This window comes from Physeter macrocephalus, chromosome 3 (genome assembly GCF_002837175.3).
Source record: "Physeter macrocephalus isolate SW-GA chromosome 3, ASM283717v5, whole genome shotgun sequence".
Classification (NCBI taxonomy): domain Eukaryota; kingdom Metazoa; phylum Chordata; class Mammalia; order Artiodactyla; family Physeteridae; genus Physeter; species Physeter macrocephalus.
Window position 1 is genome coordinate 29952150 of NC_041216.1, and position 24607 is coordinate 29976756.

Sequence of the window (24607 nt, forward strand, 5' to 3'; positions counted from 1 at the left end):
GCAGAGCCCGAGGCTGACGGGGAGCACGGCCGTCACCACACAGGCAGAGGACGGCAGCCGTCAGCTCTGATGGGACCTTCTCGGCCCGCATGGGAACAAGAGCAGTAGCACAGGTAGTGGGACACTCACCCAAACCTGGAGACACGTAAAGTCGACAAGAAAGGGGCGGAAAGCAGGCAGAGCAGCTTAAATCCAGCCACGCAGATCCGAGGCCACGTGGCTCTGAGGCCACTTGCACTCACGCCCCCGCCACTGAGGCTCAGAGGAGGCGTGAGCGACCACAGCACCGAGCGGGCACCAGGAGAGGCAGCTAGGAATCCGGCAGCAACTGAAAACAAATGCCCACTTCTAGCCAGTTCACGGAGCAGCGTCGATAAAATCACGATGGAAGTGACAGAATCCTTATACCTGAGTAACAATAACATTACCGAACTCAGAGGTGGCAGCTAAAGCTGAAACTGATAGCCTGAAATGTACACGTTAGACAACAGGAGAGATGCAAATTAACTAATAAGCAAGCAGAAACCCCAAAAAGTAGAAAGAAGGGATAAAAAATAAAAGCCAAATGAATGAAGTTAAGGAAAAGGCCGAGGACGGTTTTGAAGGGAGGGAGGGAAGCGCTGGTCCCAGACAGGAAGACTTCTCACAACACCCGGTGTTGGAGGAGGCGCCCTCAGCCCTCAGGGAACAGGACCCCTGCCCGCCGCCCAGCCCACACGCCTGCAACTCAGGTGCGGAACGTCCTCCCGGGACACCCCTAAGCCTGCACCCCTAAGCGTGCACCCCTAAGCCCGCACATGCGTGGTGCAGCCCTTGTGGTGTGAGGGGGCCCGAGGGGTGAGAGAAGAGGGCAGGCGGCGGACTGCAGGCCACTGCAGCCACGTCCCGGAGCCCTGAGAAGTCCGCCGACTGGGACCAGGAACCTGGCCTGGGCCGCGGCGACACGGTCCAGCGGGGAGGACAGCACGTGCTGTACTGAGAGTTTGTTACTCTTTAGTGTTTAACTATTTAAACATGTGGCTTGTGGCTTCAGCCCCACCAGAGTTGGGGTGGGCCTGTGGCCACATCTCAGGGAAACAATCAGACCAGTGCTTTCAAACCCCCCGCTGCCTGCTGTCAAAACTGCATTTTAAATTAAAAGCCAGTGCGTGTGTCTATGCGGACGTACGTGTATTTAGAATAAGAGTGGCGATGTGACTGGCACGTTTCAGGAGACGTGACTCAGGGTCCGGCGTGCACGCTGCTGCTTCATCCGTGTTCTCTGCTAGGCCGGCCTGTTTCCCTCCTCAGATGCTGGCGGTGGCCCCTAGTGGGCCGTGAAAAGACAGGAGCAGACAGATGGCCTGGAGCCCCGAGATCATCTTGGGGTGCTCCAGGCAGGTCAGAAACAGCTCGGCCAACCAGTAGAGAAAAACTAGGATACCTTCGTGATACAGGAAGGGAAGGATTTCACACACAAAAAGAAGAGATACATCTCAGGACACCGGAATTTAAACCCGTCACGATCAAAGACATCCCAGAAGCGACAGACAAGCCCAAACTGTAAAAACATACCTGTAACACAAAGAGCCACCAAAGAATCAGTAACCAGGACGTGTAAAGAATTCCTACAAATTAATCAGAAAACCAAAGCCCAGTAAAACCTGAGCAGAGGAAGCAAGAGCCACCTCACAGAACACAAACGGCCAATAAACACCCGGACGTTCAACCTTTCTAGTAATCAGGCAAATGAACTGCAACAGGAGAATCTGTTTCTCACCCATCAGCCTGGGAGAACGCAAAGAGTACCGATGCCAAGAGGTGGTGAAGCCTGGGGCGCGTGGGCTCACAGCCGGTGAGGGTGTCGGTGGGACCACCCTGGAGAGCAACCCGGCAACACGCAGGACGGGAGACAGGGGACGTCAGGAGCCAGCACCCCACGCGGGCAGAAATCCACGTGTAGCTTTACAGGAGGCCCTCTGCGTGCAGGGTTCCTCCGTATCCGCAGAGTCAACCAATGTGGGTGGAGCAGTACTGTAGTATTTCCTACTGAAAACTCCACGTATAAGTGGACCCATGCAGTTCAAACCCCACGTTGTTCAGGGGTCAACAAGAAAAGCGTCTCAGTTAAAAGAATAAAGTTTTCCATTTCTGCCCTTTTTTTTTTGAATGAGCTAATTAATACACACATAAAACGATCCTGCCGGCCAAGACCTGCTCACCCTGGTTGAAGCAGGAAACGCCCTGCACATCACAACGCAGAGCTCCCGCTCCCTGGGCGAGGCAGGGACCCCACACAGCTGCCCCTGTGCCACGCCGACCGGGCCCGCGGCTGCCGACCACTGACTCCGCCCACGGGTGGGCGCTGGCGGCCGCGGCTGCCGACCACTGACTCCGCCCACGGGTGGGCGCTGGCGGTGGGAGGGGACGCGCGGGGCCGCACAGGTGCGGACGGGGATCCGAGCCGCCCGCGCTGAGCGACGCCCGCCACGCAGCTCGGGAGCGTCAGCACCGCACGCTCCCGGCAACCCCTTCCACGCCACCCGCCCGCGACGTCTGTGCGTCCGCGACACGTGCGCTGGGCGCGGGGCACAACAGCCCGCCAGCCACGGAGGCCGGGCGGGGCCGGGTCGCAGGTGCGCTCCGGGTCTGCGGTTGCGGCCTTCACCGCACGCACTCACACGTGGTCCAGGTTCCAGGTGCTGAAGAGGACGCGGCTCTCCCTGTTACTGTAGGGGTTGATGGAGTGTCTGGAAGCACAGTCGTCCATGTCAAAGGGACCCTGGGCCGAAAGAGAGAAGGTAGAGGCCACGAAGCCAAGGAGCATCTCACTGCCGCTCCGCCCGCGACGGACGCACCCCTCGGCGGGGGCCAGGCCCCTATAAACAGTCTGTTCAGGAGGTAGGGCATCCTGCCCTGGAACGGCACCCCGTTCCCTCATGACCCAGGGGTGATGCTCTGCGTCTGCGAAGGGGACAAGTGAGCCTATTGGCCGTCTGGGACGCCAGCTCCCCCACGCTGCTCCCGTCACACGACTGCCCCCCTCCTGTCTCCTCCACGGCTTCCCGGCATCTCCCTGAGACCCTGCACAGGCTGGGCCTCGGAGACATGCGAAAACACCTCCTCCTCCCCGAAGCCCCCAGCCCCACTCCGGCCCCCGAGGGCCCTCACAGCCGCCCCGCGGGAAGCCCACCACCCGACTCGCTTAGAGGCCTTTGACCCCGAGCCTGCCCAGGCCGGGGGGAAGGGTCTGGTCTCTGTCCCCACGACACACACTGCCAGGCTCCAGTCACACCGCCCCGGAGGGGGAGGTCAGTTGCACGTGAGCTGTGACGTGAAGCCGGTTGAGAAGGAGCAGCGTTTGGATGCTCGGGGCCCGTCACGTTTGGGAGGGGCTGCCTGGTGGGGGGCATGGGGGCCCGTGGGAGGGAGGCCACGCCCACCCCTGCCAACTCTGGGCCCAGCGCCAGCGGCAGGAGGGGATTTTACTGGAAGGGCAACGTACAGCTTGCAAAGGGCAAGATGTGCCCTCAGCTGTCTCCGCAGCTCAGAATGCTGCTTCCGGCTGATGCCACCCACCGCGGTCCAAGCTCAGCCAGAGCCCGAAATGTCACGTCCAGCCACCACCCTGAAATCCGGATGCTCTCTCATCCAGGCTTTCCCAGGGGAGCAAAACACGCTTCAGCCGCCCAAACGAATGCCACCCCTCCTCTCACACCAGGCTGGGGTCTCGGCGCACGAGCAGCTGTGTCCTGCCGCCCGCGCCCGCCAAAGCGGTTCTCAGGTGAGGGCCCTGAACCAGCCTCACTGGGGAACGTGTCAGAAATGCAGGCTCTCAGGCCTCACCAGAGCTGCTGGAACAGAAGCCCCGGGAGGGGCCCAGGGGGCTCCCGAGCCCTCCAGGGGGTTCTGACACCACTGACGTCTGGGAGCCACTGGCTGAGACCCTCCCTCACCCCGCGTGAGCTGACAGCCGAGGGCTGCCCCAGCTCACCGGGCCTTGGCCGGGGTGGCCCAGGGCACACGCTCGTGGCTCACCTGGCAGGAGAACCAGCCTTCAGGTGTGCAGAGCCGGCGGCTGGCCTTCGCCCCCCTGTCGAAGTAACTGCTGTTGTACCGGGCGGCCTGGAGCTTCTGGCACATGGCTCCCACCACCCGCAGGTACTCCTCCCGAGCCTCCGTCACAACCAGGGAGGCGCCAGACGTCACCTAGAAGAGGCAGGGGCATCGGGGAACGCTGGCCATGCGCCCGAAAAGCCACCACCGCCGGGGTCCCGGTCCACCGACACCACAGCCCTCAGGGCCCCCGCCCCCTGGGGTCCCAGCATGGCCCCGATGTCGGGGATCCGGCCCCCACCCCCTGGGGTTCCAGCACAGCCCGGAGGTCGGGGGTCTGGCCCCGCCCCCTGGGGGTCCCAGCACGGCCCTGAGGTCTGGGGGTCTGAGCTCACACCGACTGTGCCTGTCTGACCCTGGGAAATTTCTCTGGGCCCATAAGATGGAGCTTTGGTCACAATCAGATAAGAACTCAAGCTCCAGGCATCCGGGCCGCCCTGTCTCCCAAGCACTGCCCACCGCTGTGCAGCAAGAAACCCGAGAGGAAGCGTGCAGGCGAGGAGTGACCAGCGCCCCGCCGCCCACCGGGGCGCGGGTGGAGAGTCGCACCCATGGGCACAGCTGGGCCCACACTGAGCGCTGGGCGGAAGCAAGGAGACCGCCTGGCCCGGTGGGAGTGACAGCAGGGCAGCAGATGGGTCATCACCGGACGGGGGCTGCACCCGGCGGGGGCTGGGAGCGATGCCCTGGAGGTGCCCGCCAGCCAGCGCGGGCAGCGCGTCCTCGGCAACGGGAGGAGCCCGAGGGCGGCCACTTTCAGGCAGAGACGGGGGCGGGGGAGAGGGGAGCTGGACCAGAGGCCCCAGGACCTCAGTCGCCCCAGCCCTGAGGCTTCCTTCTGTGTAACGGGATCTCAACGGAGCGCCTGGGGGCAGTTCTGCAGCACCGACGTGCGGCCAGGTGCAGGTGGGGCGGGGGGTGCCTGCAAAGGACGAACAAGACGCCCCACGGCTGACGTCCAGCCACGCAGCACAGGGGCAACGGCGCCCGCGGGCCTCTGCGGGGAGCGCCCAGCCCACCCCCGGGCTCCAGCGCTGGTTCTCGGAGGAGCTGGCACAGAGGGCCGAGCCTGCCGCTGCCCCCAAACCCACCCCCTGCCGCCTGTCCTCCCATGAAGGGTGGAAGAGAGCCACCCAGAACGCGGCCTCAGGGGCCAGTCAAGCAGCCAGGTTATCCTCCAGAGAGGGGGCAACGCACCCCCGAGGCACCGGAGGCACCAGCCCCCTCCGCGGCCTGCCCTGCTGCAGGCCATCTGTCAGCTGGGTCACCTCCCTGCCGAAAGGGAGCGGGACACAGCGCGCTGGGCCCGAGCACCCGCTTCTCCTCGGAGGTGAGGGGCGTCTCCATCAGGAGCGTTTCAGCTCTCAACCTGTGTCAACCTGCTTCTCAGGCCTCCCGGAGGGGAGCCCAGAGTCAGGGCCTGGACCCACCATGACTCGGAGCCCCTCCTGCCGCATCTCGGAGGTCAGACCGCCGCGCCTCGCGCAGACGGGAAAGTCCACGGCAGCGCTGGGGACCGAAGAGCGGCTGCCCCTCCCCACCCACCGTGTGGGCGTCCATCCAAGCTAACGGTGGACGGAGACGGCTACTTGGGATGAGTTCACGTCGAAACTGAACCGCCCAGCAGATGAAGGCGTTCAAAGGTGGGTTCTACTCACAGCCCGTAGGGAGAGTTCACGCAGAGTGCAGGGAGGCAAAGTCTGCAGCCCCGGACCCAGCTTGAGCTCTGACAAGTGGAAGCCAGATGTCGGCCGTGCGGGGGACTCCCCGGGCAAGCGGCCCATCCATTGCTGGCTCACGGCCACCTGCACCCAGACTGGCATCCACAGTAGCACCTGCCCCTGAACCTGCACCCACGCCAGCCTGTGCGCTCCTCCAACATCCACGCTGGCCCCGGAGCAGAGGCCCAACAGCAGAGCCCGCTTCCTAAACCCGCCTGGCACACCCGGCATCAGTGTGGACCTACCTCTCTCAGGTAGCTCCGGATCCGGCTCTCACAGCTGTATCTCAGGTAGCCAGACTTGTTCCTAAACCGGGACTCCAAACCTGCCGGAAGGAGAGACAAGACGCCTGGAGCCCAGGGCCCGTGCTCTCCCAGGAGGGGCGGAAGGTGAGGGCCGTTTTGCTCGGCTCCATCTAGAAACGTTCTAATGGGGACCTGCACGCTATCCCTGGATTTTGTTCATTTGTGGAGAAGTCTGGTCCGCCAGCACGGAGCATCTCAAAGGCCACCGAGGGGCTTCTGCCTGGCGGCACCTCCAAGCCCCTTTCCCAAGAGGGCTGCAGTCGCTCAGGGCTCCCTCCACCTGGCTTGAGAGGCCAGTCGAAAAGGTGGGAGCAGGCCAGGTGAAAGGATAAAGATGTGGTCCACCCAGGTGATGGAATGTCACGCAGCCTCAAAGAGGAAGGGAATCCTGACACCTGCTTCCACATGGATGAACCACGAAGACATTAAATGCTGAGCGAAGTAAGCCAGATGCCTGACCCCACTCCTGCGAGGCGCCTGGAGGAGTCAGAATCACAGGGGCAGGAAGAAGGCTGGGGGCCGGGGCTGGGGAGGGGTGGGGAGTGTTCAGTGGGGGCAGAGCTTCAGTTTGGGAAGATAAAAATGTCTGAGAACAGATGGTGGTGAGGCTGTACAACAACGAGAAAATATTTAATGCCCGCGAGCTACGTGCCTGAAAACGGTAAAGATGGTCAATTTTATCTCATGCCTACTTGACCACAATTGAAAATTAAATAAAAACAAAACGGCCAGTCCCAGGGCTGCCTGGCCCCTGGCCCCGCGCTTGGGGAGCCCCTGGGTCTGGGAACTGACACAGATCCCATGTCCCAGCAAGCTGGCCCGGAGGAAGCCCTCCCCGCCCGCTCCCTCCAGGCCCGAATCCGTGAGGCACCTTCGAACCACGGCGCGTCCTCGGCCCTGGTCTCGGCCGCGATGTTCTCGCTGACGGTGCCCAGCAGGTCGGCCAGGAGCTTCTGCCGCAGCGGGGCCCGCTCGTCCGACAGCAGCTGCCGGGCGGCCTGGATGAGCTCCGCGTGCGGCTCCTGGAACACGCGCAGGAAGCGGCTGATGTCACTCGCGTCTGCCGCCGAAGGGAACAGAGAGGCCACCAGGCCTTGGAGCACTGCCTCGGGGAGACCACCTCCTCCCCCGGGACCGGCCAGACCCCTGCCCCGACAGTCACCAGCCCAGGGTTCCGGGCCTTGGGCCTGGCTGCCCGCGCCCGGCTGGTGTGAGGACAGACAGGGAGGACACGGGACGCGGTTTGGAGGACGAAAGCCACCCGAGTTGCCGCCCTTCCCCTCAGCCTTCCTTCCTCCAAGTGCAATCACCTCGTCTTGGGACCTCCCTCGAGACCTCTCACACTCCAGGTTCGTCCCTTCACTGTCCTGCTGGCTGCCGGGGCCTTTCCGCTCACGCCCGAAAGCAGCAAGCCCTCCGAGCAGGCACTCGGGACCGAGGGCTTCACAGCGTCCTACAAACAGAAGTCCAGACGCATGCGAGGAACAGGCCCCACGGTCCCGAGGGTCATTCCAGGGATATGGGGCCGCTCGGGGTCCAAACATCAGTCAGTGTGATGCACCCTCAACAGGCTAACCAAGAAAAGTCACACGATCATAGCAACTGGTGCAGAAAGACAGAGAAAATCTTCGAGACCTAGAGCTTCGTGAAAAGGTCTCAGACTGAACACCAAAGCCATACGCGTAGAAGGATAAAAAGGGACAAGCTGGATTTCATCAAAATTAAAAATTTTACTCCATGAAAGACGTGGTTAAGAGAACGAAAAGACAAGCTGCAGGGACTTCCCTGGTGGCGCAGTGGTTAAGAATCCGCCTGCCAATGCAGGGGACACGGGTTGGAGCCCTGGTCAGGGAAGATCCCACATGCCGCGGAGCAACCGGGCCCGTGCGCCACGACTACTGAGCCTGCGCTCTAGAACCCGCCAGCCACAACTACTGAGCCCACGTGCCGCAACTACTGAAGCCCGCGCCCCTGGAGCCCGTGCTCCGCAACAAGAGAAGCCACCGCAATGAGAAGCCCGCGCACCGCAACGAAGAGTAGCCCCCGCTCGTCACAACTAGAGAGAGCCCGCGCACAGCAACGGAGACCCAACGCAGCCAAAAAAAATAAATAAAATAAATAAATTTATTTTTAAAAAATCACATATACTCTTTGGCTCAGCAATTCTACTCCTAGGAATCTTTCTCACAGAAATAAAAGCATAATGGTCATAAGAACATATTTATTAAAAAAAAAAAAAAGACAAGCTGCAGACTGGGAGAAAATATCAGTGTGAACCACACGTCTGACAAAGACTCATCGGGAATATATTAGGAAAAAACTCACAAAACTCAACCGTAAAAAACATTTTTTAAAAATCACATATACTCTTTGGCTCAGCAATTCTACTTCTAGGAATCTTTCTCACAGAAATAAAAACATAATGGTCATAAAAACATATTTATTAAAAAAAAAAAGACAAGCTGCAGACTGGGAGAAAATATCAGTGTCAACCACACGTCTGACAAAAGACTCATCGGGAATATATTAGGAAAAAACTCACAAAACTCAACCGTAAAAAACATCCCATTAGACAATGGACAAAAGACACTTCACAAGAAGGTTTACAGATGGTAAATCAGCCCAGGAGAAGATAGTCAACACCATCCGTTGGGAGGGAAATGCAAGTCCAGACACCATCGCACACCCACCAGAATGGCTAAAATTAAAGGAGCGACAGTGCCAAGAGCTGGAGAGGCCGTTCTCGTCCCTGCTGTGGAGATAAGATGGGACCGCAGCTCTGGAAAGCAGCATGCAGTTCCTTTTCTTTTCTTTTTTAACAACTTTATTGAGACTTCATTCTCTAGAAGTACAAGGAGGAAGGATGCTTGCCACTAGGAACGCACAGCAGATGTGTCACCTTCACTGCTGACAGCAGAGTCCCAACTGAGGGGCGAGGCCACACCTGCACTGCTCTCGGGCTTCTCTCTCCACCCTTTTGGCAGAGGAGGTAGGACAACCTCGGTCCTCAGAGCTCCACTTCCTTCCCCAGGCACCAGAAACATCTCCTGAAATGGAAGCCCCTTTGCACAAGGGCCAGACGACCCTCCCAGGGGAAGGGCACACACCTGGCCACCGGCCTATGGCTCCAGAGTAGCACTTGTCATCCAGCACAGACCCCCCTAAAGAACCAACTCCAAAAGCACCTGCTCCGATAAGGCAGCCCCGACAGGAGCCTAAGGACGGTGTGTCCGCAAACCCGACAGAGACCAGACACTGAGCGCAGCATCAGCCACCAGCCCATCCCTTAGAAAGTTGATAAAAGAAATTTTTACATATTGAGATACAGGAACGTTGTTCTGGCTTCTACATGAGTTAACTTGAATTCGATGCTAACTAAAGCAGCCTTTTTGTGGCTGATCAAACATACACCGCACATCTGCTTTAATTATTAAAGAAAAGGGCGCATTGACCAGAAGTAAAGAACATCCATGTTAAAAATAAAAATTAAATGCCCCTCTTCCTGGGACACCAATGCTGGTTACTCCTTCGATCATAAGGCTCTCTCCCAGGTGCCAAGCCCATGCTGACTCGCTGCGTACCTGCTGGTCTGGTTTTTTTTGAAACCTCGGAGAAATGCATCCCTGACTTGTTTAATGGTCTTTGTTCTGACAAGACATAAAACTGCTGAAAACCCTGCTTCTCTGGAGCAGTTTCTCAGAGTAACCTGGGAAGAGGGCTTCCGGGCTATAATCCTCGGTCTGGCTCAAATAAAACTGTTCTATTCTTATTGTTGATTGGTTATTGATTATTTTCCTCAACAAAGCCCAGCAGAACAGGACAGCCTCTCTCTCTGGCTCTGCCTTACCCGCAAAACTGGGCAGGCCCCCACCCCCAAAGCCCTCCCTTCCGCCCTTAGGGGTTACTAGGACACTTCAAATGAATGTAAATAAAACTAAAGGAATTTCTTAAAAAGACACATAGAACAACCAGCTGGACAACTGGCCTCCTGGCCAAGAGGATGGACAACACTGCCATCTGATTCTGCCTCCGGGGGCTTCCTCCTTCAGAGTCCAGAGTACGGGGAAGCCCTCCCTCCCGGGGCTGGCACCCCCAGGCAGGCCCTCTGCACCTCCAAAGCCGCACCAGCTTCCCCACCAATCTCCAAGGTCCCCGCCACTTACAACCCTGCCAGGTCTGCCCCGCAGTGAGAAGCACGAGCTCCGAGTCATCGGGGACACTCCAGAAGTAATCTCCAGTCAGCTGCGTGCCATCCTCGTAGAGACACAGGGTGGAGCCAGGAACGGGGAGCTGGGGAGAAGGAGGGGAGGGGAGAGCAGGGTGGGACGCTTACTTCCTGGATCTGCAGCCCTCACAGAGAACAAGAAGGAACGACTACGCTGTAAAGAACCCCGCTCGAGATGCAGTCTGCACGTACAGAGCACGTCCAAACAAGGGCACCTACTGTAGGTCGCTCTAAGACGGGGCAAGTCATAGAAATACATACACGGTGATAACCGCTTTGCAGGATTCACCACTCGGACCCCTCAAGCCGAGCTCCTCCAGGGCACTTTAAAATCCAAGCCTGTTTCCAAAAATGACCCTTGACTGCTTGCACTAAGCCTGTAAACACATCCCCATCAACGAGGCTCACTGCCTGACAGGTGTCAGGACACATGGCCCACCGCTCGAGTTTCTCCCTGGGCACCAATCAGTTACGGAGAACATCTTTACTGAGCAGGCCCCACCGCCTCTGCCCGCGGAAGTGTGATCAGCACACGGGACTCTTAACTTGCTGAGGTTTAGTCCTCTGTTGCTCGACACCAATCAGTTTTATGAATTTTTAATAGCAACTCCTCCCCTGCCCCCCACCCCACACATGCACACACAACCCCAGCACTGGTCTAAGCCCAGTGGAGGAAATTAATTCAATAAGGGTAACAACAATGGCTGAAATACCTAGAATATTCGTGCCAAAGGGCTTTTAGAGGCCTCTGAGCCCAACCCCTCATTTTACACCAGGGGAAACCAGGCAGGGAACGGACTGTGCCCTGGAGCACTTGAGCCTACCAGCACTGGAACCAGGTCCCTGGGTCTCAGGCCAGAGCTGTCGTGACCCTCACAGTCAGAAGGGGGAAGTTTCCCAGGCCTCTCTACAAAGTCCCCCAGCTCTGACTCGGCCGAGGAGCCAGAGGAGGAGGTTGGGGGCTTCTCCGCAGCACAGGAAATGGGAATTCCCCGGGGCCCAGCTGTCTCCCACACTCCCTGGTTTTGAGGCACAAAAGCAGCACCTCCTATTCTCCCCAGATTTCTCCCAAGCGGGTGGGCTCCTGAGCGCTGGGGCAGAGGCTTCACTCAGGCCATCTGCTGAGATGCGGCACCAGGCACCAGGACCCAGAAGCCGGGAAGGACCCCAATTCCCCCGCCCCACGCCTGCAGCCCCCGCACCCGCAGAGGCTGGGCTAAGAGGCTTCCGGCATAGCTAGACCGACCGGGGTTTAAACACCGGCCGCTCCTCAGTGGCTATGGCACGTTGCTTAGTCGCTCGGTGCTTCCGTTTCCTTATCTTTCAAATGGGGGTGTTAGCGCCCGATTCATAGGGCGACAGGTGGACTCCACGACAGCTCACGTAAGGAGCCAGGATGGAGCCCGGGGTCGGGCACATGGCCGTCGGCAGTGGTCAGGCTCAGGCTTTCCGCCCTGGGGATATGGACGGTGCCCCCTCCCAGCGACTGTCAGGACTCGGGGACGCACTGCGGCTCGGTGCACCCTGAGCTCGGCCAGTCCTGACGGTGCAGGACGACGGGGGAACATCTTCCCAGCTCAAAAAGAGTGCTCTGGGCAGGCTCGCTCAGTCACACTCGCCCCACCCCCACCGCCACGCGGCCCGGGGCGCCCGCAAGCAGAGGCCCCCAGCCCATCGGCGCCCAGCTCCTCGGCCCGGGGAGCACCTGCAAGCGGAGGCCCCCCGCCCCCCGGACGCCGGGGCACCTGCAAGTGGAGGCACCCCTTCCGCAGCACTTCTTCGCAGCTCCTGCCCGCCACCCCAAATTTCTTCTGGTTGTGCAGGGCCCGCAGCTTGAACCTCTTGAGCTTCTGGAGCACCGCAGACATCCTCAGAGCCTCCGGCCCCGCGGGCGGCGCCTACTCGGCGGGCCGCGCCGTGGGTCCGCGCCTGGGGGGTTCCACAGAGGGGAATCAAGGTCCCGCGCCGACCCCCCCCCCCAAAACTACACTACCCAGAAGGCCCGGGAAGCGGCGGCATGACCCTGCCTTGTGCGCAGGCGCCGTTCCCTGAAAACTACATTACCCAGAAGGCCCAGGAAGAGGCGGTGCGACCCCGCCTTGTGCGCAGGCGCGGCGGGGCGGGGTCGCGCACGCGCGGAGGTCCGGGCGGGCCGGCCTGGTTGTCATGAGAGCGGCGGCCGCGGCCCGGGCGACAGGCGTTGGCGGCCGGGGCTGCTCCTCGGCTGCCACCACCGCTGCGGCTTGGGGGTGCCGGCCGGCCTGGGTCGGCAGAGGAGGCGCCTCCTGAGCTCCGCCGAGGCGCGGCGCTGCCGAGGGCCGGCGGAGAGCCCGGGTCGTGCGGACGCCCTGACAGGTACACGAGCGGGCCGGGGGCGGCGGGGCCTCCGTGGGCGGCGGGGCCTCCGTGGGCGCGGCCCGCGCGCTGCGTCACCGCCCCGGGCGGCCGGCGGCGCCTGCGCTTGGTTCCCGCGTTTGGCGGCCGTACGGGCTCAGCGACCCCGACTCGGTACTGAGCTGGCTCTTCAACCTCGTCTGTTTCGGGGATTCTCAGGGGCACTTTCGAGTCTTGAGATTGCTTGACCAAAAAACCATTTCAGTGTGTAACATTTAGGTTTTCCTAAGAAGGAAACTGGATACAAGTCTGTCTCCTAGTCTTGTAGCAAGATGTTCGGAAGTTGGTAAAGTGTTTCGATTTAACGTAGAGATTCAGTACCCCGATGCATAGTGAACAGCAGACTTCGTAGGAGGAACCGCCGAGTTACCTTCTCCCCACGGTCCCAGCTCGTCCCGCGGCGCGGGGGAGAGTGATCGCTGCTGGGGAAGATGCAACCGGCGCTCGTTTTGAGGCGAGGACCGCTGTGCACCGGGGCCCCGCACTCAACAGAGGTTTGGTTCTCCCCAAAATGTTAGTGTGATTTTTCTAGAGCCCAATACTAGTGTCCTTAGTGACACCCCAAGTATCCTAGGGAGGACTTGAAGGTTTACGCAAAGGGGACCCTAGGGTACAAGGCGGAAGGACGTGGCCAAAAAGGAATCCTGTTCGAATTCCCAAACCGAGGTAATAGCGTTGCCTCTGCGGTTCCCAGGCACTTCTCCTGTCTGGTTCCTAAATGCCAGGACTGTGTTTTGGATTTATTGAGGCAGCATAGTATAGTGGACACGTCCTTTATTCGGATTTAAAGGGCCCCATTTCTAAGTCTTAGGGCCATAACCGAGGGTGTTGGTCAAGACCAGGCTCTGGAACCTGACCAGCTTTAGAACAAACCCGGCCTGTGTGGCTTCATAGCCGGATGACCCTGGGCCAGGCCTCTCTGTGCCTCAGTTTCCTCGTCTCTACAGCTGGGGTGTCAGAGTTGTGATGAAGGTATAAACGTGTATGCATCAGCACACAAAAGTATGGTGTAAGGGAGTAGGTCAGTACACAGGTCAGCAAGATGAATAAACAGTATTTCAGATCTCTGGAATTTCAGGATACATGATTACACTCAGTTGAAAATATTTCATAGGTACCTACTGTTTCCAAGGTGGGATAGAAGGTAACAGGCCCTGCTCTTTTTTTTTTTGCGGTACGCGGGCCTCTCACTGTCGTGGCCTCTCCTGTTGCGGAGCACAGGCTCCGGACGCGCAGGCTCAGCGGCCACGGCTCACGGGCCCAGCCGCTCCGCGGCACGTGGGATCTTCCCGGACCGGGGCACGAACCCGTGTCCCCTGCATCGGCAGGCGGGCTCTCAACCACTGCGCCACCAGGGAAGCCCCCAGGCCCTGCTCTTAAAGATGATGGAAGGACACAGGGACTCCCCAGCACAGAGATCTAACTCTGAGCTTTAGTAAGTTTGCAGGGACTTTAGAATCCATGACAGAAAGTGGGGGTTAGTACAGCAGGTTGGGCTTGAGGCGGGTTCGGGCAGTACTCCACGTGGGGAAACCTGGCCGTTGTTTTCTAGAGAACGCAGTGGGATCCAGAAGAGGGGACGTATTCAGTCACTGTTCCAGAGGTGGGACCAGTGAGACTTGGCACTGAGGGAGAGGGGACGGGGGAGGGGGAGGTACGGGGGCCAAGGGGAGAGTCAGTCCAGGCTGCGAGCCCGGGCACGTGGGAGGAGCCACCGGCTGGGCGAGGCCAGTCCACGTCTGGCTTGGGAGCTGGCACACAGGCCAGGCTGTGCAGTTGCCGTGGGTTAAATCACACTTGTCCATTTTTTGTGCCTGCATGTTATTACTTTCTGGGTTAGTTTGGTTTTATCTCCTGTGATATCCTGCAGTGAGCTTTGTACAAAAAATAACTGGGATCTTTAATAGTGGTTTCTCTTTGTATTTTAAATGCTTTTGTTCGGATAGTCCAAGAAACATTAGCGAGTGCCAGCCAATAATTAATTTATTGACGTGGTCCTCTGCGGGTTCTCGGTAAAAGGCAAAGGAAGGTCTAGATCATGTATCAGGCGTGTTAAAACAAAGACACGTCGTGTGGGATATGCTTGTGGGTCACCTCCTCCTGAAAACCTCCATTGGTAGCACGTCCTGCCCCAGAGAGCCCTTCTGGAGAAGTCCTTACCCTCTGTGTCAGCGAGGGCTCTTGGCTGCGTCTTCGCTCGACTTGGCCGACTGAGCAGCATCGGCAGGCTTAGTCACTGGAGAGTAACTGCAAGTCCGTGAGTGGCTCAGGCTGTCGGCCCTGAGGCTCACGGGGTGTCTCTGCCTCTCTCAGCACTGCTTCCCCGTGTCAGCGCCACTCCCTGCCGCGATCTCCCCGCTGGTGGCCTCCAGCAGCCCCACCGCCACCCCTGGGCAGACACTGTACTGCGGCCTCGGCCTCCGCAGGGTCCCGGGATTGAGTGGCCTCGGTCCAGGTTGGGTCCTGTTCTCCCGTCTCCATCCCTGAGCCCGCTCCCGAGGAGGGGTGTGGAGCTCATGGACCACCCAGGCCTGGGAAACGTGCCCCCTCAGCCGGGGGTCTGTGGGGGGCAGGATGGGCGTCAGCCCCACAGTTCCGGGTGTGGGGAGGACAGAACCGCCGAGGGAAGTTGGGATTGAGGTGCTGTTTTCAAAGGAGTGGGCAAAACTGGGCGTCACTACAGCCACCCTCAAAACGATGGTAGGTAACTATGAGCCAAGCCAGGTTTGCTAAAACATCACGAGAAAAAAATCATTCAGCCGATATTTACGCATCTCCCCAGTCAGCCACGCTGCCAGGCCCGGGGAGAACACCTGCGTGCTTGAGGCTCTGTCCGTGCTCCTCTGCGCACCCTCTGATGAGAAGCATCTTCGTTTAGCAGCGATTATGCTGTCGATTAAACTGCCCCCTTCCCCCTTATTTTTGTATAACTCGTTAACACGCTGGTTTATTAGTTCCTTAACAATGTGAAAATCTTTATGTTCATATCTTAGCAAAAGGCCTTGTTTTTGCCATAACAAAGTAACACGAACTGGATGACTTAAAACCACAAAACTTTATCCCGGAGGCTAGAAGTCCAAAATCAAGGTGCGCTTGTGCAGGGCCACGCCCCTCTAAAGGCTCCTTCCTGGCCTCTTCCAGCTTCTGTTGGCTCCAGACACTGCCCAGCCTTCCTTGGCTTGTAGATGCATTGCTCCGGCTGCTTGGCCATTGTCTCTTGGCTTCTCCCTGTCTGAGTGTGTGTGTCCCTGTCTCTTTTCTGATAAGGACACAAGTCATGTTGGAGCAGGGCCCACCCTACTCCAATATGACCTCTTCTTAACTTGCTTACGTCCCCACTGTTTCCAAACGAGGTCACGTCTCTGGCACCAGGAGTTAGGACTCAGCATAGCTTTGGGGGGACACAGTTCAACCCACAACGCTGGTCAAACTTTTTGGCATATATTTGGGAAAAGTCAAGGTAACTTGAATGACACCTTACGTGGTATTAGAGGCATCTTAAAAATTGTGTAATAAGAACTAGACTCTTTCAAAGTGATGGGACCGTCCTGACTAGGTTGGGAATTACTTTGTGTATTAACAAGGCAGGAAATAACACTTTCAACGTTACGATGTACGACTAAGTCCCTTAAAGCAGTCTTTCTTGCTCTCATACGCAGCCCCAGCGCGCAGGATGCCCCACAAGATTGGGTTCGTAGTTGTCAGCTCATCTGGACATGAAGACGGCTTCAGTGCCCGGGAACTAATGATCCACGCACCGACTGTCAGCGGGTGGAGGTCTCCAAGGTGGGCCAGACGAGGGGCCAAGGGCGGTGGGTCCTCAAGGGCGCGTGGGCTCTCTCCGTCTCAGCTGCTAGTCTTGTTACGACTCAGATGGCAGAACCACACGAGGGTCGGGTTGTGCTGCAGACTCACCCATCTGGACTTTTCTCCTTCTGTTTTTAAAGAAAATTTGTTGAACCTTTTTCCCTATAACATTAACCCACATTCACTTAAGAAGCGTGCAAATACGGAAGAGAGGAAGGAGAACTGCCCCTCCCCCAATTCCCTGATTGAGGGCCAGTCCCGCATTCTCTGTGCTTGGTGGTAAAGATTTTGCATCTCACTGCTTTCATGTAACACGGGACTTTAACCAAGCAAGTCTCTTTCAGATTCATCTGCGATATTTGTACACCTTTAAAAGTCTTCATTACTTGAGTGAGGTCATACCAGTGAGTATTTCTCTGAAACATTTAAGTCTTTTCCTGAGAAGCCTTCTTTCTTGCCCAGAGGTGGGGCAGAGTGAGTGGTCGAGCTGCCCCAGGGCCTGACCAGGCTTTTCCCCGGCTTAGTCGTGTCGGCCGCCTGAGGCCACTCACCCGGCCCGTCACCTCCTGGGGAGTCTCACTCCTCATGGCTTGCTTCCCAGGTGTGAGTAGAAGGCTTACTATCTGCTGCTGTTCGTGAACATGTAAATCTGTATGACATGTACATTCAGTCATACGCTGTGACTTACATTTATTCAGATGCTATATTGCTAAAAAGTTGAATGTCAATCCCATTTAAAATTCACATATATTTTCCTTTTGGAGTTTCTGAGGGAACCCAACAAACAAGACTCCATTCTCAATGAACTGAGAAATGAAACCAAAGAGTAGAGCAGATGGGGACAAATAGCCTCTTTCATACTGATGAAGCTGATGTTGAACAAGGGCTTTATCTGGGGGCAAGTAAGCATCCCAGGCCTGGGCCAGCCAGGGCAGCCTCACCAGGCCCAACGGGGCTGGAGGAACAGGAGGAGGAGCACCTCCATCAGGCAGCCTCAGTCACATCCACGCTCCCCCCAAGACTCACAAATCAATCCAGTCCTGCCTCTCCCCAAGCCCAGGGGCCTGGAGTGAGCTGGGGCCACAGTTTTATGCAAATACACTTCCATTCCCCCCACACACACACCTGCTTTTCCCTTCAGCAGAGGTCCTTTCTACTAAAGGCACTTATTCAGCATTTATGCATGAATTAAAGGTACTTAAATGTACAGACAGGGCCGCTTTTTGGTAATATTTATAAAGGTAATACTAATATGATTCTTTCACATCTTGGCATGGGATTTCTTCTACGGCATGACCTATGCTTGTTTCAGTAGTAAACTTTCAGACTGCTCCAAAGGAAAGGGTATATTTGCCTTGATCTCCATTCACCCTCATGCTGGGTTTGGCTCAGGATCTCCTGACTTCAACAGTGTTCTCTGAGGTCAAGCACATCATAGGAAGGCAAAGGAGAGTAACCTCAAACCAAGTCTCCCAAAGAGAGGACAGGGTGCTCTGTTAGCCCAGGTCAAAGAGGGAGTGCTCAGGCACTGATAGATATAGCTCCAGTGGGAGGTGGTCCTGGGGGTCTTTACAAGGGTTCAAGGGAAGTTTCTCCAGTGCCTCCTATGACCTAGGAATTCATAGAACCCGAAATCTTCAGGGCATGAGACACACTTCTCCAAGAGAACACGAAGTTTACACCAATGAGCAGAGCCTCTGGGCGTGAGTTTTTTATTGTCAAATAATTTTCATTCGAAAAGAAATCTGGGGAATTCCCTGGTGGTGTAGTGGTTAGCACTCAGTGCTCTCACTGCTATGGCCCAAGTTCGATCTCTGGTCGGGCAACTAAGATCTTGCAAAATGCACAGCATGGCCAAAAAAAGAAAGAAATTTAGAGCTGTCAGTTTATCTTGAAGAGATACATACCTTTTTAGGTAATAATCAATCTTAAAAATAAAATAGCCAGTTCTTTTACCTGCAAAATGAGCTTATTCCAGAATGGCAGAGGAATTGCAATTCGGGACATGCAAACTATGGTGAAACCATAGGCAAGTCTGGGGAACAAAGGAGAGAGAAAAACCTTACTTTACCTTGCTTTATAGAGAAAAGGAGGAAGTTGGGAGGGGCTGCTTTGAGTGAAAGTCCATTGGAGGAAAGCAAGGGTTCAGGGTGGTGACAGTGTCTCACTGGCTGGGCTGTTGCTGGCCAAGGAGAAAATCTTCCTTCTCCTGCTGGGGCAGTAATGTCAGCTTCTTCTTGCCCAGGAATGAAGGAAGATACGTGCCTGAGTGCTCCCCCTTCAGGGCTCCCCTTCTCCATTTTAATTGAGGTTTTCTTTTATTAATTGTCATATTTCCCCCTTTTGAACAAGAACTTTCTCCAAAAGTATCACTGATCAAGAGTCAAGTTTTCCGCATTTAGTGGTTTTTGTCCTTCAGTGTCAGGAAGGACCTTTCCTATTTGTCACATCCAAAGTCGGAGGGAAAGTACATAGCAGTAGGAAACCATTTAAGGCCATGTTTGAGTAACAGGGAAGGTTAGAAGGGAAGACTCTCAAGCATTCCTATCTAAAGTGTACATCTTGTCAAGGTCGTGCATGTTGGAGATCTCAAAGCATTGAGCCAACATCACGTTATTGCGTACATCGTTTCTACAAAGGTTTAACATGTAACAGGTACAAAGGTTAAAAATAATTAATGCAAAACAAAGTTTAAAGTAACATGACAGTTCCAAATTTTATGATAGTTCTGACCTATGACCCTAGGCCTGAAGGTAGCCAGCTGAACAAATCCAAGGACCATGGAATATCAGGTGAAAATTTTTTGCAACCAGTGCACTTGCTCCCTGATTTTGTGTAATTGGATTTCTACCTCTCCCGAGACATTTATCCATGTGCAGTAGATGGTATTTGCTATTGTTCCAACACCTGCTTGCTCAGCAAATAGGTAATTGGGGACTATGCACTTATCTAAAACTACTTTAGCTAATAAGTTAAGTGAACGATGTTGGGCTGCTACTCCTTTGGCTGTGGAATTGGCCAGCTCTTCTAATGTTAGGAAGAGATTTCTAATCATGTGTTCATTGGGGGAGAAGGGCGGCTCTCCCTACAGAGGCAAACCTGGGGTCATATACGCCTGCTGGAAGTTCCCATGTAAGGCAGCTAGGGAGGTTTGACGCAATAGACCAATGGGAGGTTTCTGATCTGTTATGAAGAGAAAGTAGAACAGTGAATACAGCAAAAGCACACTGTTCTTTTACCCTCCAGCTGTCAAGATGATGAGTTGCCCAAGCATGGGGGCCATTACCAAGGCTTCCACATATAGAAGAGTAACCAGGAGGAGCACATAGGGACCCCCTCATCAGTAGTCACGTTTATGGACTCATTTGTCGGTATCAAGGACTTGGCGTCATTCAACCAAGACTCAAGTATGATGTTATCACATACTAAAAGTCTTCCTAAGTATATGGGTATGACAGCCAGCTTACAAACGGTCTGACTCAAATTGACTGCTCCAGTGTCTTCTGTATGTATATTCAAGAGAGCTTAAATTAAGCCAGGGAACAAGGGCATGTGGATTTAGTAGTCTCACCTTATACAAAGGACCTGCGGAACAGTTTAGGTACAGAGTGGCATTTGGGATTCCAGAGAAGTTACTTATAGTGTGGGTAGGGGTCACTGCTGTCATGGACAGATCAAGGTTTCTGGTGACAAATCCAACATTCAGAGAGGTTTCCCTCTTTTGCAGTAAATCAGGAAATGTGCATAAAAGCAATGTCTGTCCAAGGTAGAGAGGGAGAAAATAAGGTAAGAAGCAATAGCGAGAAAAGAGTATATGGGCCTGGTCCATCTTGGGAAAGCTGTCTCATCAGATGCTGTCTGCTTCAGTTCCTGGAAATCTTTACTTTCAAGTTGCCTGTTGGTATGCAGGTCCACTCAGGGCTTGGTGCTTTCTTTAGAGGTGAAATGAATCCAGGAGTCCATTCCTTGGAGCTTAGCAGCACAAGGGTTGGTTAGCAGTACCTGATAGGGGCCTTCCCAGTGAGGTCGAAGGGAGTCCTTCTGGAGGTGTCCTTTCCAGTAGGTGAAGTCTCCAGGTTGCATGGTGTGATACTTAAGGTCTTCATCTCCCGGGAGCATGCTGTGAAAACATTACTAAAGTGTGATTACTTTCAGTGGAAGCAGTAAGGCCCTTACAATATTGAAGTATATCTCCGTTTATCAGCTGTGGGTCAAAGGAGGCGGGAACCAGGCGCATCGGGCTTCCTGTGACTGTCTCAGAGGGTGAGCGTTTGTGAGTTCCCAAACAGGTGGATCTGAGATTTAGAAGGGCCAACAGTGATGCTTTTGGCCAAGGTATTTGGAGGGTCTCTACAAATTCTGCTAGTTGGGTCTTAATGATGTCATTAATGCATTAGACTAGCCCTGAGGATTGAGGATGGTAAGACAGTGAAAGTGTAAAACCAGCCAGACAGCACAGACCTGTCAAAGTGTTCAACCACTGAAGTTCAGTGGTTGGGGCGGGGGAGCGGGGTTCCCCAGGTAGAGATGATCTTTTCTAACAGGATCTTAGCCACAGAAGAGGCAGTAGCCTGTCTTCAAGGGAAAGCTTCAGTCCAATGAGAAAACATGCAACTCATGACTAAGACATATTTATATTCCTGAGATGGGAGCAGCTGAATAAAATCCCTTTGCCAGGTCTTGAATGGCCCATTAGCAATTTAATGCAGTGCAGACAGGTTTTCCTGGGTTGTGTTTTGGACAGATGGGACAAGCACGGTGGGCGCTTTTCACAGCTTTCTTCGTGTTTCTTCACCAATATTGGTTCACGAACTCTGTCATTTTGCCGGTAGACCAGTGGCTCAAGGCATATGCAGTGGTCAGTAGTGGGAACTTTAGAATTTCTGGTAGGACCAGATTGTTGTCTGGCCCAGACCAAGAGTTCTGTCTTTTTATCAAGCCAACGGTTATTCAATTTCCAATATTGTTTTTCCTTTTCTGGGGCCAATTATTGGGCATTTCTAGTCAATGTTTCCAAATTATCATCTGGGGGATGTGGGGGATATCCCTTTGGGCCATGACAGAGGGTTAGCCATTGGTTCCTTTGAGAGCAGCATTTTTTGGCAGAAATGTCAGCAAGATGGTTTCCTTCAGCTTTACAGGGACTCGAGTCTGGCATGCCCGGGGACCTTGCTAGTAGCCAGAGCAGCTGGCAAAAAAGTATGGCATCTAATAAATTTTAGGCATGAGAGCCATTTTAAATTTTATTCCCATCAGAGGTAAGTAAACCTGCTGTTTTGATAACGTCCCCAGGTCATGGGCTACCCCAAAGGCATACCGGCTGTGGGTATAAATGTTGGTGGTCTTGCCCTTGGCTAAAGTACAAGCCCTAGTGAGAGCATGTAATTCCACCTTTTGGGCTGAAGTAGCCAAAGGTATACTGCCTTGATGACTTCAAGAGAAGTTGCGACAGCAACCCCACACGGTGTTTACCTTTTTCATCTTTTAGGTAGGAACTATTAGCAAACCATGAAAAATCTACGTTGGTTAGAGGAATTTCCTGTAAACTATTGCAGGGAGTCAAAGGTGATCTGTCAGTGTTAAGCAGTCTGGAAGAGTTTTGTCAGAGCAGTGGGGAGAGGAACAGTAGGGTTGAGGTTATTACACCAAGAAAGAGTTCTGTGAGGAACAGTTAGCAAGAGGGTCTCACAGGAGTGTGATGCAAATTCAGGAGAGCTTCTACTGCCTGGGGCACAGAGACAGTTAGAGGGAGTCCCGTGATTATTTTTTTGGTGGCCTTAACCACAGGGCAGTGGCAGGAGTGGCTCTGAGACCAGGGGGCTGTCCCCGTGGCGCAGGGTCCAGCTGTGGGCTCTACTAGCCGATGGGTCAGTGATGGTCCCTGGGTTTGGGATGAGTCCTCCAAGGGCATTCCCCTCCTCCTCACATACAAAGGGAAAGAAAGGAAGCCGACAATTAGGATGTCTAAGGGCAGGGGCCCTCATTAAGCTCTTCTCTAAGGCTCCAAAGGTTATGTCATCCTGATCGCCCCAAATAATAGGGTCCAGTTTGTTGCTTTTTATAAAACATGCAGGGGCTGGGCCATAAGAGAGAAATTTGGAATCTAGTTTTGACAGCAGCCAGCTAGCCCAAAACACCTCGTAATTGGGCTGAGTTTTAGATTTGGGGAAGGTGAGGGTACCATGAAGCCTACCTGTATCTAAAGGTAGCCTCATTCTAAGATCAGGTGCCCTAAATATTGAACCTGAGTTTGAGCAAACTGCAGTTTTTCCTTGGAGACTTTATGTCCCATTAAGGCTAAAAGGTTTTAAAAGGTGAATGCTGTCCTCCTGTGAAGTTTTAGAGGAGAGTAGAGAAGCAAACCATCCGTATATTGTAATAAAGTAGAGCCTGCAGAAAACTGTATTGTCCAGATCAGCCTTTAAGGTTTGAAAAGTAAGAAGGACTTTCAGGGACTTCCCTGGCGGTCCAGAGGTTAGGACTCCTCCATGCTTCCACTGTAGGGGGCGCGGTTCAATTCCTGGTCAGGGAACTAAGATCCCACGTGCTGCGCAGCACAGCCAAAAGAATTTTTTTTTAATAAGTTTAAAAAAAAAAAAGAAGAAGAAGGACTTTCAGTAAAACTCTTAAGCATTTCTGTCCAGCTGTACTGTTCTTTCCCAAGTGAAAGCAAAAAGATACAGAGTAGCTTTATCAACGGGAATGCTAGAGAATGCAGTGCATAGATCAATTACAATGAGATTCTGCTTTTAGTAGGAATGGATGCTAGTCGCATATGGGGGTTAGGAACAACAGGGTGCCAGGGATAACAGTGTCACTTATTCCGGTTTCTGGAAAAACCTCCATCCTCAGCCGCTGGGTTTTCTCACGGGCACAGCAGGGTGTTACACAGGGACTCGTACGAGGGATAATGAGGCTGCGGCTTTGAAATCTTCTGTTATGGGCTTGATACCTTGAAGGCCCTCTTTATTTAATTGTAAGGTATTGATTAATTCTGGGGAGAAGTTTTGAGGGATATGTTTGAATCTTAATAGGAGGAGCGCTGGATTCTGTGTATTTCAGTTGGAGATTTTGCCCATAAGGAAAGTGGTAGCTGATCCATTGGTGACAAGTGATTAGTGAGTGTCCTTGAAATCACCTCTGATGCATCTGAGACAGAGCAAGTAAAAGGTATCGAAGGTCGTTCAGTTCCCTGCTTGGCTATTTTGATGGCTACTGTCAAATTCTAGAACTGTTTCCCCCTTTCAGGAGAAAGAAATTCCAACACGGTATTTTCCTAAGAAATCTCTGCCCAGTGATTGAATAAGGATGAAGGAGCCTAAGGAGAAAACAGTGTGTGTCTCTCAGAGGGCCTAAACAAAAGGGAACGGGTTCTGAGATGGGGCTCTTTGGGGGTTCGTTAGAAACCCCCACCATTTGAACTGTTTAGCACTCCGAGGCAGGGCTGCTTTATAGCAGCCGGGTTGAGCGCCGAGAGCGTAGCTGTGGTGTCAGTAAGGACACAGACATTCATTCCGCATCCAGAGGGTCGTTTCTCCAATCCGATTGAAAGGGAGGGTTGGAAGAGCCCCCTGGAGTTCCTCAGAGCCTGGACGTTGGGGTTAGGAGGACATTGGAAAGGTTGCTTAGAGGGCTGAAGGTGCCTGCAGTGCTTAGGCTTTAATTGTCTTTTTTTCCAATGTCCTGGCTTTTTGCGGTAATAGCAGAGACCAAGATGGTTTTGGTTTTGTTTGGCGGGTAGGGTGGGGCCTCCATTGGTTGAATTGTCTAGCGTGCAAACGAGCTGATTTACCAAATTAACCAAACCTGGAGTGGACAGGGTTTCCCGTTCCATCCTGGTCCTTTTTTATTTATTTATTTATTTATTTATTTATTTTTGGCTGCGCTGGGTCTTCACTGCTGCGCGCGGGCTTTCTCTAGTTGCGGCGAGCGGGGACTACTCTTCATTGCGGTGCGCGGGCTTCTCATTGCGGTGGCTTCTCTTGCTGCGGAGCACGGGCTCTAGGCACGCAAGCTTCGGTAGTTGTGGCACGCGGGCTCAGTAGTTGTGGCTCGCAGGC

The 24607-nt window shown here is 54.6% G+C and overlaps 2 protein-coding genes across 15 annotated transcripts in view; one reads left to right on the top strand and one right to left on the bottom strand.

Annotated features, from left to right (window-relative positions):
• Positions 1-12386, bottom strand: part of DFFB (DNA fragmentation factor subunit beta) — a 43248-nt gene extending 30862 nt beyond the window's left edge. For 6 of the 12 annotated variants that reach the window (XR_003679216.2, XR_003679217.2, XR_003679218.2 and 3 more), the window contains exons 1-6: positions 12092-12309; positions 10285-10411; positions 6993-7181; positions 6062-6141; positions 4018-4188; positions 2661-2761 (exon numbers count right to left, since the gene is read on the bottom strand). Coding sequence is in view for 4 of the 12 variants with exons in the window: in XM_028487935.2 (XP_028343736.1) it covers positions 2661-2761; positions 4018-4188; positions 6062-6141; positions 6993-7181; positions 10285-10411; positions 12092-12214 (791 nt within the window). In the remaining 8 variants the exon portion in view is untranslated. The other 6 variants (XR_003679215.2, XR_003679213.2, XR_003679212.2 and 3 more) reach the window with 6 other exon arrangements.
• Positions 12387-12508: 122 nt separating this feature from the next.
• Positions 12509-24607, top strand: part of CEP104 (centrosomal protein 104) — a 58904-nt gene continuing 46805 nt past the window's right edge. Inside the window, exons 1-2 of one of the 3 annotated variants that reach the window (XM_055083817.1) lie at positions 12509-12701; positions 16400-16526. In XM_055083817.1, the coding sequence (XP_054939792.1) occupies positions 16414-16526 (113 nt within the window). In that variant the 5' untranslated portion in view covers positions 12509-12701; positions 16400-16413. The remainder of the gene's footprint in view (positions 12702-16399; positions 16527-24607) is intronic. The other 2 variants (XM_024125428.3, XM_028487939.2) reach the window with 2 other exon arrangements.